Raw genomic sequence first — 14,953 nt, 5'->3', positions numbered from 1 at the left:
CATAAGAAGGGAATGATGTGGAAGGCACATCATGAGAATAAAGGTGACAGGAGTCGTGAAATATATAAAGAAAAGTTGCTAGTATTGTATAGAAAGTTCAGTTGGAGTATGAAAAGAAATTGGCTATACAGGCTAAAGGCCATACAAAAAAATTTATCCTTAGAGTGCAAGTAAAAAAAAAAAAAAAACAATGAATGTGGAAAAATAACTTATGGAATGTAGACAGTACCCTCATATCAGAAGCAGATGCAATTGTTCAAATAACGAGTACTGACTTCACCAAGATCAACCAGGTGTATGTAACATGGTGCATAGTACTATGACTACATTGGATGAAGAGATAAAGGTTCATGAGAACCTCCTCATGCACCCTTATCTCTTCATCCAATGTAGTAGTAGTACTGTGCACCAGAGTTGTTGCATAATATGGATAAGAATTTGGCAAAAGAGACAGATGAAATATCATAACTTATGCTAAACGAATGGTCAGCCAAACTGGCTATATCTGTATATCAGCGGAGGAAATGTTCCACAGGAATGGTAAGAATGCATGATAATCCCATAACACACACAGGGGCGGGGCAAAGACTGATCTGCCTAACCTATCGACTTCTCAGTATCCCTGGAGTGGCTGTAAAGATTTTAGAGAAGTTGATAAATAGGCTGACAAACAAGCTACACTTTATAAGGAACAGCATGGGTTTACTAAAAGGGAGGTCATGTCTGAGCAATTTGCTCTTATTTTAAGATAATGTCAGCTGAGTTGGATAAAGCGAACGGATACATTATGATACTGTTGGATTTTGCCAAGGCATATGATAGGACACCACATGAAAGGCTGTTGTGTGAACTGGAGAATATGGGATTGGAACATAAACTGTTGATTTGAATAAGTGGGTGGCTGATGGACAACTATCAAAAGTGGTATATATGGGAGACATGAATCTGTCAAATTTAAGGTGATGGCCTGACAGATGTGCAACTTGTTACTGATGATGCAAAGACAGGCAAGATAATCAGGGATGCTACTGATATACAGCATTTGTAGTTTGATTTAAATAGGCTGGAAATGTAGTGAAATGATAATGTGATTATCAATTCAAGTTAGTAAGTAAAGTTATGAACTTTAGCATGATGACATTTTGCTAATGCATATTTATATTCGTGGAAATGTGCTTGGATAAATTGATGAGATTAGGGACTGTGGAGTTATGGTGGTTAGGAAGTTGAAGTGTGATGTGATCTTTTAGCACTTTGTTTACTTCATCTTTATATTTCTCCAAATTTGCCTTTTTGAAGTATCAATCATATTTTCTTTTTTTGGTGGGTCTGGTCATTTTTAGATTCAGCTCTGTTTGTAAAGATTGCAAACAGAGCTAAGGATAACTGCGATACTAAAGCAAACATTGACATGTACAGAAAAGAAGCCATTTTGTATCTTTAGAAGACCTTATAATCACATCTTGAACTGGGCACAGATATGGCTTTCTGGGTTCTTCTGAGAGGAAAAAGAAGCTATGGTATTTAGAAAGAAGAGTTAGAAAGATAATATCAGGATATGAAAGTATGTGAACTGCACATACTAGTAAACACAAGAATGAGGGATGATATCGCAATAGTCATCACAACTTCAGATAGGGTATTGTGTATACTGGATACTGAAATTTTTCATTATGTGGAAGGTCAGGAAGGGACAAGGAGCACCCATGGAAATTAAGTTTGCATGCAGTTAAGAAAGGGGTGAGAAATAGATTTTTCTCACAAAACTATGTGGAAATAGTTTCCTACTGAAATAGTAAGCACATACAGTATGAATAATTTTAAGAGGAGGGCAAAGTTGGAACTGTCACCTCCTTGTCGTGCCCTCTGGATAATCTAATGACAGTAGCATTTCTTTTCACCCATCATGAAGACAAGTTTTAGTGATTATAACTATGCTACTGCATATGGGGCAGCTGACACAATTCTTGATTTGGAGATGATGTCATAATTGAGAAATAAGCAAATTATTCCACCCATTATAAGAAATATTAATATCATCCAATGCAATTTAAATGGTATCATTACTCCAGCAAGCAAAGAAAAACTAAATGAACTATTACTGCTAGCTGACAAACATAATGCTGATATTATCTGCATCCAGAAAACCAAACTTCAACAAACCAGCAGACTAAACATTAAAAATTATATCATACGACAAGATAAGTGACCAATATGGAGGAGGGGTTCTGACACTAATCCAAAACTTGTCATATAAAGTTGTTGAACTAGATATAGTAGCAGAAGAAACTGAAATACAAGGAATCCAAATATTGGAACCAAGTAATGCACCATTAAACATATTGAATTGTTATCATCCTCCTAACAAACCCAGACCAAATCTTTCCAGCCTATCCCACCTCATTGAAGAAAATTCCATCATCTTAGAAGACATGAATAGCAAACACCTGTTATGGGATTCTGAGGAATAAACTCAAGAGGAGAAAACCTGAATAATTTCATAGATGAAACAGGACTAATAACCCTCAACAGTGGAGAACTCACTTATCTATCTCATTCTTAAGGTACAAAAGACACCCTAGATATTACTGCTGTGTCTCCAGAACTTCATAACAATCATTTTAGAAATTATGGACTTTACAAACATGTTATAAATAACTCTTTTAATATCCCAAAGTTTAGATCTTCATCTGAAGCATATACAAATATACAGGACAAGCTAAAGTTACATTACATACACTAAGCTAGAGAAACAATGAATTGATCACAAGTTATTCTACTGGCATGACATCCAGTGAAAAAAAAAAAAAAAAATTAATTATAAACTACATCAAGCTAAATTCTATTTCTGATAATATGAATAAACATTCTTTCTTACAGATAGTTTTCTTTCAGTAACAATGATATCCTGCTTTTAGCATTACAATTGTTGTTTTTGATTTAGGATCCTGGATTTTTTTTTGTAGATTTAGGATTGACCAAATGCTTCAATAGAAGAGAAAGTAAATTACAACAAAGATGCATCACAATAGGAATTCCATGACTTGGATAAATAAGATTAAGAAACAGGTTCCATCAGTGATAAACCATGAGTGGGATATTCCTGACTCAACAGTGCATAAAATTCTCAGAATGAAACATTACAGGAAAGCCTAAAAATCCACCACATGTTGCTGGAAGAGGATTACCATCACATTTGATTTTCTGTTGCAAAATAATGAAAAACTTGTCCGTAATTCTTTATTTATGGACCATTTAATGTTTTCTGATGAAGCAACATTTCACATTAGTGGTAAGGTCAACATGCAATTGCTATATATGTAACGTGACCAATTTTTTTACAATGAAAAGGAGGACGAAAAAATTTAAGAAAAAAGTACAACGTAAATAAATTAAGCATTTTATTAATTTAAACAAAAATACACTAATTATGCTTACATCCCTTTTAATTATTTAATTAAATGGGTATTTTTCCACTGAATGAATATTTTTTGTCAATATATCATTTTCTAACAATATATTGGAAATTTCGGAGCAAGAAATATCCTTCATATTGAATTTTACGGTAAGTGCTGCAGCTAGAGTATCAACATTCAATCTTGATTTCTCACTTGTCCAAAAATCAATACCAATTGAAAAAACTCTTTCAACTGCTGCATTAGTTCCAGGGCAGCACAACGTAAATTCAACAAGAATAACTAAATTTTCATATGGAATGTGTTCATTTTTGAAATGGTTAAATATCAAGGGGTGCTTAAGGGTCAAAACTGTATAACTGAGAGGAGACCTCCACAGAGCCTTAAAAGAAATGCAGAGAACCGACCAGGGCTTCTGACCTAATGTCCAATCCTCACCTTCTCGTGGTGCACCCTGTTGGGTATCTACTTAGATACTGAACGAACGAGGATGGGCTGGCAATTTGGGATTTAGCCGACCAAATTGTGTTCTTATTGGTTAAACCAAAATAAAAAATGATGGTACAACATGACAAAATTTCATGCCGGCTGGGGCGTCGCCCGTTTAAACAAGGCCCCCGTTGTTTTCGCCAGGGAACAAGGGCGAACAGCAAAAAGTCAGCTTCTAGAACAAATCTGAAAACAAACCCCAACTCAACATCACCAGAGTTAAAGATCGGTACTATCAACGTAAGAAGTCTGAATGGCAAAGAAATGGAGCTAGCTGAGGAATTAGATAAGTACCAGATCGACATAATAGGGGTGACTGAAACAAAAAAGACCAAAACTGGTGAGATCTTTTTGATGAAAACAAACCCCAACTCAACATCACCAGAGTTAAAGATCGGTACTATCAACGTAAGAAGTCTGAATGGCAAAGAAATGGAGCTAGCTGAGGAATTAGATAAGTACCAGATCGACATAATAGGGGTGACTGAAACAAAAAAGACCAAAACTGGTGATATCTTTTTGAGAAATGTTATATTCAGGCAATGACAATCAAGGAAAAGAAGGAGTAGCCATAGTATTCAACACAAAATACGAGGCTAATCTTCTTGCATGGCAGGCAGTCTCAAGTAGAGTAATGTGGGCAAATATGAGAATGGGGAACTGGACAATGAGACTTATTTGTGCCTATGGTCCTACAGAAGGTTCTACTAAGGTAAAAGTGGAGGAATTTTTTGAGGCTTTAGAAAAAGCAACTGACACAATGAAAAATGAAAAGTTGGTCCTTGTTGGGGATCTAAATAGCAGAGTAGGAAATGATTGTGAGACATACAAAAATATTTTGGGAAAATTTGGAGAAAAGAGCAAAGCTAATAATAATGGCAAATATCTGTTGGATTTCTGCTCAGGACGTGGACTGGTTATTACTAACACCATGTTCCAACATAAAAATGTGCACAAATTCACATGGAGAGAAAAGGCTAGGAATAAGAAAAGTCTCATTGACTATGTTATTGTTGATAGTGATGTTTTCTCCCTGGTGCAGGACACCAGAGTGTACAGAGGATTTAAAATTGGAAGTGATCACTATTTAGTCTTGAGCAGGATAAAATTGAATTTCATATTGAAAAGAATAACATGTAAGAAAGTTTTAAAGCGAATAAAAGTTGAGCAGCTCTCAGATGTGAACTGTAGACTAAAATACACAAAGATTATTGAAGAAAAAATGAAAGAGTTTGAGAACAGGAATCAAACCTTGAAGATTCAGTGGCAAATTCTGAAGAAAACATTGATTGATTCTGCCAGAGAGGCATGTGGTGAGGTTGTGTGCAATGATAAAAAAATCAGAAGTCCCTTGCGATCACAGGAAGTTAAAGAGGCAGTGAAGGAAAAGAAGAAAGCATATCAAAAGTTCCTGTCAAATAAGTCAGCTTTTACTCTTACAGAATACAGAGACAAATGCAAGAATGCTAAACACTGTGTAAAACTAGCTAAACAAAAGTCATGGGAGGACTTTGGCAAGAATATAGAAAATAAATATCAAGAAGTTGGCAAAATATTCTGGAGGTTGTTGAAGAAGCTTAGGAATGAAGGAAAAAGTGCTGTAAAAGGAGTTAGAGATGATAAAGGTGACATGAAAACGGGAGAAAAAGAGATATCCTTGAAGTATGGAGTAATTACTTTGAAAAACTTCTAAATGAAACAAGCAGTGATGACAGCTTAGTGGTAAAAAACACTGACCAGGCATGCAGTCGGGAATACATATCCATACTTGAAGTAGAAAAAGCCATCAAAGGCTTGAAATGTGGAAAGGCAGCAGGAGTAGATGATATTCGACCAGAAATGCTGAAGTATGGTGGTATAAGAGTCTTACAGTGGCTGCACTGCATAGTTCAGAAAGCCTGGACAGAGGGACGAATTCCCGATGATTGGAGTAGAGCTCTCATAGTACCCATATATAAAAAGGGAAATAAAACTGCTTGTCAGAATTACAGAGGTATTTCCCTACTGAGTGTTCTCGGCAAGATCTATGCAAGTATACTTGAGAAACGGTTGAGAAGAATTGTGGATGAAAAGCTTGGTGAAGAACAAGATGGGTTTAGGCCAAATAGTGGCTGTCAGGATCAGATCTTCACTTTACGACAAATAGTCGAGAAAGCATGGGAATATAACAAAGATCTGTATTTAACTTTTGTCGATTTGGAAAAAAGCATATGACAAGGTGCCAAGAGAGAAGCTATTCGATATGCTGCAGTTATATGGTGTCAATGGGGCATTATATCAAGCAATACTTAGTCTTTATTTGAGTTGTAAGTCAGCAGTTAGAATTGAAGGAAGTAGAGGAAGATGGGTTAATGTTAAATCTGGTGTGAGACAAGGATGTACATTATCCCCTCTGTTATTCATTATCTATATGGATCACATTATGAAGGAAAGTGGTATTAAACATGATATCAAAATTGGAGATGTTAATGTCAGCTCTTTGCTTTATGCGGATGATGTTATAATTCTAAATAAATCCGCTACAAGTCTGCAAGATTCACTGACTAAATTGAATATCTGTTGTAATAGATATGGTATGATGCTCAGCAATAAAAAGACAAAGACAATGAAAATAGGCAGAATCATTGAAAATGTCAACTGTATTGTGAATGGAGAACCTGTGGAACAAGTAAAACATTTCAGCTATTTAGGCACGATTTTTACTGAAGATGGTAATTTAAATATAGAAATAGACAACAGAATCTGCAAAGCTGGTATGGTGGGAAGTCAATTGAATAAATTCATATGGAATAAGAGAGAAATTAGTCGGAACACTATATTTGTATACAAGACAGTGTTCAAACCAGTTTTAACTTATGGATCTGAGAGCTGGATCAGAAGTAAAACACTTGACCAAAGACTAGAGACCACAGATATGAGAGTCCTGAGAAAGATTATAGGCGTGAACAGATGGCATCAATGGCAATATCATATTAAAAACGAGGATATTAGGAAAGAACATGACATTGTCAGCATCCAGGAATGCGTTAGCAGAGCTAATCTCAGGTGGTATGGTCACTTAAACAGAATGGGCAAGGAAAGATTAGCAAAACAAGTGTTCTCTGCCAGGTTGGCAGGAAAACGACCCAGAGGAAGACCAAGATATAGGTGGATTGACACGGTACAAAGTGCCTTAGACGATAGAAATATAAGATCTGATAATGTTGGAGTCTTGGCAAGTAACAGACTAATTTGGAGGAAAATTGTAGATAGGAAATTAATAATGATGTAATTTTTTTCATGTAGTACTATCATATCCTGTACACCCCTTGAGGGTACATAGCAGGAATTTGATGATGATGATGATTTTCTACAGTCCTGTTTACAGTTGCTCTTAGAGAGAAAGGTTTTGTAGGTCGAATATATGCCTTCCATATGTTTGGGATTTTTAGACCATTATTATTATTCAGATTGGGGTGGCTGGTAATTTACGGTTGTAAAGTCCATAATTTCTAAAATGAATGCTGATCACCGTGTAACACTAAAAGAAAGGATCTTTACCACAAAGCTATCTTGCGAGTTCATTGTGAACAAAGGTTCACCATGAACTTGCCAGTAAAATAACTAAAAGAAATGAATTATTTAATATCTTAAAAATTGGAAGCTCTCCAGAAACCAGGATCGAGTACAATAAGACAAATGCTGAAATTAAACAAAAATATAATATACTACAAAGAACTAAGTGGCAGGAATTCTGCCACAATTTAAATCCAAACACTTCAGATACCAAACTTTGGAAATTCTACAGACTTAAAAAGGCAAGTGAGACTAACATGCTAAAAAACCCAGATGGAAATATCATAATTGGACACATGGAGACTGCAAATACCTTGGCCTTCCATTTTCAAAATATAAGCAAATTAGAGATGAATACTAGCAAAGACCATCAAATATCAAAATAGGCTTGACAGCAGAAAAACACTGCAAATTCCTCAAAATATGAAAACAAATTATTTTCAGATCCATTTACAATCTCTGAATTGAGAGATGCCATGGAGAGACTAGATATAAAAAAATCATGTAGAACTAGATAACATACATGGAATTATGATTGACCATCTTCCTCCCCTAGCCCTAGATTAGCTACTTCACTTATAACACCAACAATAGCCTAAAACAAGGAAAAGCTCCAAAAGACAGGAAAACATATATCAATCTTATAGCCTAAGAAACCTCAAGACCAACCAGGAAGTTATAGACCAATTTCACTGACTTCAATTCCAGGCAAAGTGAATGGAAAAAATTATACTCCGGCATTTGAATTACTATCTAAACAAAAATAGTATTCTATCACAGTTTCAGGCTGCCTTTAGAAGAAATCACTCTGCAACTGATCAACTTTTCTACTTAATCCAGTCAATTCAAGATAACTTCCAGAACAAACCTCACAAAATCCACCATTGCAGCTTTTATAGATTTTAGCAATGCCTTTAACAAGGTGTGGAGGCAAAAACTCTTTTCCAAGCTTTGTTATATTGGAATAGAAGGAAAGGTTCTAAACTGGATTTATGACTTCATAAGAAATAGAACAATTCGAGTTAGAATTTCTTCCAAGAAAGTGAAAATCAGACAGGGACTCCCTCAAGGCAGTATTTTGAGCCAACTTCTTTTTTCCATCTACTTAAACAACTTAGATAAAAATATAAATAAAGAAACAAAGATAATTATGTTTGCTGATGATTTGTTCCTATTCTCAGCTCATAGCAACTTAGAAACAGTTGAAGGTCACTTAAACAGAGCCATTGAAAGTTTACTTACATACTAGCAAAACCAAAAAATCAAAATTAACCCTACTAAATCATAAATTTGTGTATTTACCCATTAATAATCACCTCAGAAAGTAGAGATCAAAGATTAAGCTAAACAATCAACTAATACATTTAATGAAAAACCCAAATACCTTGGAATTACTCTGGATCCATCATTAAGCTTTACTAAACATATCAACAATGTTGCAGTCAGAGCAAAAAGAAGACTAATATCATGAAAAGTATCTCTGGTAGAGAGTGAGGAGCTGAGGCTAAAACCCTAAAAGTCACATATACCTCTATTATCCTCCCTCAGTGGTGCACCCAGAGGGGGGGGGGGAACCAAGGGGCCCGGGCACCCCCCCCAAAGAAAAGGAAAACACACTAGAAAAATTTCCAAAAATCTTTTCCTAATTAAAATTCATTTTTTTTATTTATGTTGTGTGCTACTTATGAATTAGCGATCACTGCAGATGCTCAGTTATAGGTCATATGCGATATGTAGTGTGTATTCGCAAAACGTCTACTCAACTCCCCTCCCCAAAGGTTAAATCCTGAGCACTCGGCCCCCCTCCAAAATTAAATCCTGAGTGCGCCACTGCGACCAATAATGGAATATGCTTCGCATATCTGGATGCAAACATCACAAACCAGTTTAGACAAGCTTACAAAAAATCAGAAAAACGCAGCTAAAATCATATGTTGACTAAGGAATACAACTCCTGGAAAACTAGCAGAATTGGAATCCAACCTTGTTCCTTTGAATATTAGGTGGCAAGAAAATCTTACTAAATTTGTAGAAAAAAGAGCCAACTCTTTAAAAGTGGCAACCAACAAACAGAATAAATAAAAAATTGACAATGCATAAAATCATGGATAATAAAATTCCCTTAAACTGTCCAAATATAATAGCCAACTACCCAGCATTTCCTCCAAATCAAGACAGGAAAAATAGTTATTAATTTTGAAATAGAGAAACAAGAAAAAAAGCCAAGGAAACCCTGAAATTATGAGATTAGCTCTTTCAAAAATAATGAAATATGGACCTGATTCAATAAAGATCTACACAGATTGTTCCAAAAATCCAAATGGCAATTCTAGGAGTGGCATACTCATCTATGGCTCTCAAAATATAGAATTAAAAACAACCAACAATATAGGATGCAACTCATACTATGCAGAATTAATAGCCATTAACACAGCAATAAAACATTTGGATAAACAAAACCCAAAGGAATTTATATTTTTCACAGATTCCTGAGCAGCCCTTCAAGCTATTACAAACTGCTACACTAGCCACCAAGAAATATTTAGAGGAATATCAAAAAATAAACTACATAAGACTTCCAAAATAATTTTTCAATGTATTCCATCCCATGTAGAACTAAAGGGAAATGAAACTACAGATGATGTAGCAAAAAAGAAAACGTAAAAAGAATGATTCTCCAGGACATGGCTCACCACTGGTATTCAGCAAAAAAAAAAAAAATCCAGGAGCTACCATCAACTCCAAGTTTAATCGCTGTGCCACTACCATGATCTCTTGCCTCAAGACTGGCCACACGACCAATCAAGTTTAACAATGGCATAAAAATCTTCTCCATCTGCAAAATCTGTAACATCGAGGAAGAATGACAACTCTAACTTGTATGAATATTTCTAAATGTGAAGTTTATAACAACCCCAGAAAAGGTGCTTTATAAAATACATGAATTTGACCTCTATGATCTGGTGTAATAGTAGCATTATTATCCAGTATACTAAGGGATAATAAAAAAAAAAATTTATTTTTACTAACATTTAAAATGATTTTAAGAGAAGCAATGACAGCTGCTGTAGATGATGTAATGCCTCCCTCAATGAGTCCACTCCCTGGAAGGCACCGATAATGATGACAATAAATTATTGGAGATGAAGTGGCTTGAAAAATATCCATAATTGGTCTCTAAGGCAGGGTTTCTGGATCATCTAGTCCTTAGCCACATGGTATTACAAGTTTACAAGCTTTCATGGGTGGAATTTACATTAAAAAAAATCTGAATGTTAGTGGGCAGCTGGTTCTTACTCTTAGTCATCATTTATAGTAGGTCAATATTTCCATGGTTGATATTTCTGGTTTGCAGATATAAAAAAACAAGGTGTTTTTTTTTTTTTTTGGGGGGGGGGGGGCAGGCAGTCCTGCACTACATTGGGAATTGGCCAAAAAAAAAAAAAAGGTCTAAAAAAAAGGTTCATCTAATGAGCAAATACAATCAAACTTATATTTTTTTTCTTTTGAGTCTAGCATTATGGAACCAGGATCATTGACAAAAGGCCACAGCTACATAAGCATATTTTCATTAACTTCTAAATTAAATTTTATACTTCCAAATTTGTAAGAACCTAAAATTCAGGAACAGGGATATTTTAACATCTATCATACTCTTTCCAGTACTATGTTTAGAATGCTGTAGGTTCACCAACCTTCTCTCTCTCTGTAATATATTATTTCTACCTTAGTGCTTTCTTTGTGCTGTTCTAATCACAGTAAAATAAAATAAATTAATATTAATTCATTTTCACATTCAAATAAATTTCTTATACATGATACATGTATAAGAAATACATGTTCTGTAATATAAACTAGCCTGCAAATTCTATACATCATGTACAAGTAAGTAAATATTATAATTACAATAAAGAGTTAACAAAAGTTAACATATTCTTCAAATACAATATATTATATAATTTGGAATAGCATCAAAAAGTATCATTCCAAAAACGTTTGGGCATGAACGTAAATATAAAAAATTTCTATTTAATAGCACAGCTGTAAATATTTTTTTAAAATATAAATTACTAAATTAAAATTTGTAGTAATATTAAACCTTAACATAATTTCAATTCCTGCACTTTTAAGTCATAAAAATCATTATTAGATAAAAATTGGTGACAAATATATGTATAACAAAATTCATTGCTATATTAAAACTGCTTATTAAAAATTATTCAAATTTAATGCCTTCAGCACATTTCCTTTTTCTCCTGTTCGGATTAACAAGGCTCATTCCTTGTTGTGATATTGCTTTCTTTCTGGCTTTATTATCATTGCATGAATATGATGATACATTGTCAAAATGTGACCCTGAAGGCTGCTTGTTTGAAATGCTGGATGTGACAGTGTTAGCAAATAGAATCATTAAGTCCAGTATTCCTTGTTTTGTTTCATCTGCAGATACTTTACGAAGTAGGTACACGAGTGAAGCCAGCTTGACACTTTTCTGCTCATTATTTATTTCTTCTATTACTGCAGATGACAGCGCATCTCTAAAAGTAAAAATCAGTTTTTTTGTTAATTAAAATGGACTTGTGGGCAAGGTAGTAATCCTTAATTAAAACTCAATAAATAAACATGTAAAAAATTTGCAAATACCTTGGTAATTAATTAATTTTGTAAGCAGAAAATAAAAAATTCTTGTACAGTACTTTTTAAATGTATCTCAGTCTTTTTCTAGCATGATTGAATTATTAACACAGTTTACATTATTTTTAAATATCAGTTCAATATATGAGCAGTCAGAGATCCTGATCTTCCCTAAGAGTGCAGCAACTTTGGTCAAAAGGGCAAAACTGATTTGTTCTAATGACAATATATATACTCACTTCTGAACTTAACCACATATACAATACCTTTATATCCAATGGATATAAACACCACTACATCATAAAATACTGACACTCCTCCAAATGTAGACACAATAAAACAATTGCCATCCCATTATATCTGCAACACTTTTGGAAAGTTTGCCAAGATCCAGAAAAAATATAATCTAAACCATACAAAAAAAAAAAAAAAATAGCATCTCTTAATCTGCTCTCCTTAAGATTAGCTACAATCCCTAGATTAGTCTGCTCTCTATATCTATCAAGTATCCTGCAGCTGTAATCTATCCTACTTTGGTAAACAAGGCATCAGAATCTCGCAGAACCAAAACTACATCTGATGACACCACTATGGTTGTTCTGGATATGCACACCAAGCCTTGGATACCCACAACAGGATCCTCTGGAAAAAAAGCCACCTTATTTCACCAAAGCAAATACAAGTATGAAAAACTATTCTTTGTATCTGCCTCTGCCTTAATAAACTAGCCTAACCTCAACAAATATAGATGCATTAAACTCTCATATCTACGAAATACTCATCCTCAAATAATCAGCTCAACAGCCAAGAACCTGCAACTGTCCACTAGGTAGTGCAGTTTAGGACTTTAGGCCTTACTTTGTTTCTCTACTTCAGTCTTACTCATTTAGTGCATGCGTAGGACTGAAGTATGTGTTTTTAAATAAGCACTACATGCAAAAAAATTTTTAGTATGCTTTTCATTAGAGCAGGAAATTTTTTATGGCAATCCTTGCTCTAAAGCTGTTAAAATATGTACAACTCCTAGTTCAACTCCAGCCTGTATCTTTGATGGACAGAAAGTTAAAGAGAAAGAAAAACCTTCACTCGTTCTAAGAGAGAGAGAGAGAGAGACAGACAAACACGAATGAAGTGAAAGAAAAACTTGATCTATAAGTCTGGAGTTGAACTAGGAGTTGTACATATTTTAACAGCTTTAGAGCAAGGGACTCACTAATGCCAAATCTGATGATCAGTGAACACCCACCAAAATATTGGCATAAAATCGAAGCAGTAGCAAAATGAACATCTGTATGAAAGAGCAAGTAGTGAACTGATGAAAGTTGGGTTGTTAATCAATTTATGCTCTTCTGAAACCAGGGCAAAAATTTTTAGAGGTACTCTTAGGGACTCCCCAAATGTGACATCAGTAATCAATGGCTAGATTAATTTGTATATAGTTAACAGTTGGTCAGAGGCGAAGTACTACCTGGAGAAGAAAATCTAAATTTCTTGGGTGCTGTGAATGCAATGCTTGTAATATGTTTATGCCAAGAAAGACCTGGGATTAAAATTATTACAAGAAGGGAAATTGCATCTTGTGCAGAGATTTGGGTTGTCAAATGTAAGGGTAGAAGAGTTTTCTTGTGAGAATTAAGACAGGGCTGAGTTTTGCAGTATTACATTTAATAAAATTGTCAGATTCCTACTAAAAATTATTTAAAAATTTGTATTTTGGATTGCTGGAGAGAGCTATTCTAGAGATTTGGGTGGTTTATTTATTACATGGTGTATCATATGAGAAAGCAGAGTGGCATGGAGTGTCATAACAAAACTTTGGAGTGCAGTCAAAAGAAAAAGATCGTTTACAAGGAACAGAGCATGTGGGGGGAGGGGGGAATTGAACTTTCTGGACTCCAGCATTAGTTGCAAAGTTGGAGGATAAACATCATCCACCATTACACATAATATGCAATCCTTATCATGGTGCACAGAATAAAATACAAATCCGATTCTTAATTCTCCATGATCCATAATTTTTTTACATTTTTTTTTTTTACATGCAACTGACATACGTTGAGATTTATATTCTGTCACATAATAATTTAAAATAAAATTCTATTCAAAAATTATATATTCGAACTTCGATTTTGATGTCTTAGTCAACACAAAACTTTACGTTTACATCAAAATGTTATATGGTAAACTTTTTTTATTCATCCCATATAAAGTAAGAATGTGATACTCTTAGAGCTTATAATGACATTCCAAAAATTTACCTCAGCTTCTTGCCGATTTCACTTTTCAGTTGTAAATCCTCTTTTATGGGTGCATGCGTTTTCCATAGATGTTCGCCGTTTGTCAGAAATATTAACCAATCTGTATTTCTTATTTGTTCTTTCGATTCACTTGTAACACATAAAAGATAACGGTCTGAACCTTTATCAATCACAATATGACAAAATTTCATTGCAGTAATTTATAAATTTATGAGTCACTATTAACTTTTGAACACTACTAAAATACAATTTCGTCACAACTCGTTATTTACATTTCGAGCACAACACTACTACAAAACAATTTGCTACTATTGCCAGAGGGCCTAAACATTACTATTTTTTTTTAAATAATGGAAAAGAAAATATCATGTAAGTGTACACCTAGGCTAGGCTAGGGTTGTGCAACTGGCTACTCGCGAACAGCACTATGCGGCTCTTTTAAATATTCTTGTGGCTCTTCAGACATTAGTTCACATTTTTATGAAAAGAATTGGAGAATAGTTAAATCATAAAATAATAGATCATCTAACGCTATTTATTTCGTAAAGAAAGTAGGCGGTGCACCTTTGATTTTTAACTCCGTATTTGAATAAAATTGAA

At 34.4% G+C, this 14,953-nt stretch overlaps 1 protein-coding gene across 1 annotated transcript; it reads right to left on the bottom strand.

Annotated features, from left to right (window-relative positions):
• Positions 1-11,644: 11,644 nt before the first annotated feature.
• LOC150095110 (uncharacterized) lies at positions 11,645-14,704 on the bottom strand. The gene is made up of 2 exons (XM_090411686.1): positions 14,354-14,704; positions 11,645-11,998 (listed from the first exon to the last, which is right to left on the bottom strand). Exons 1-2 carry the CDS (start codon positions 14,542-14,544, stop codon positions 11,677-11,679), a joined length of 513 nt encoding a protein of 170 aa, XP_090267812.1. The 5' UTR covers positions 14,545-14,704; the 3' UTR covers positions 11,645-11,676.
• Positions 14,705-14,953: the final 249 nt, after the last annotated feature.

This window comes from Typopeltis vanoorti, chromosome 21, assembly GCF_054136105.1.
Source record: "Typopeltis vanoorti isolate ZY-2024b chromosome 21, IOZ_Tvanoo_1.0, whole genome shotgun sequence".
Taxonomy (NCBI): Eukaryota; Metazoa; Arthropoda; class Arachnida; order Uropygi; family Thelyphonidae; genus Typopeltis; species Typopeltis vanoorti.
This window is presented reverse-complemented; position numbering and strand designations above follow the sequence as displayed.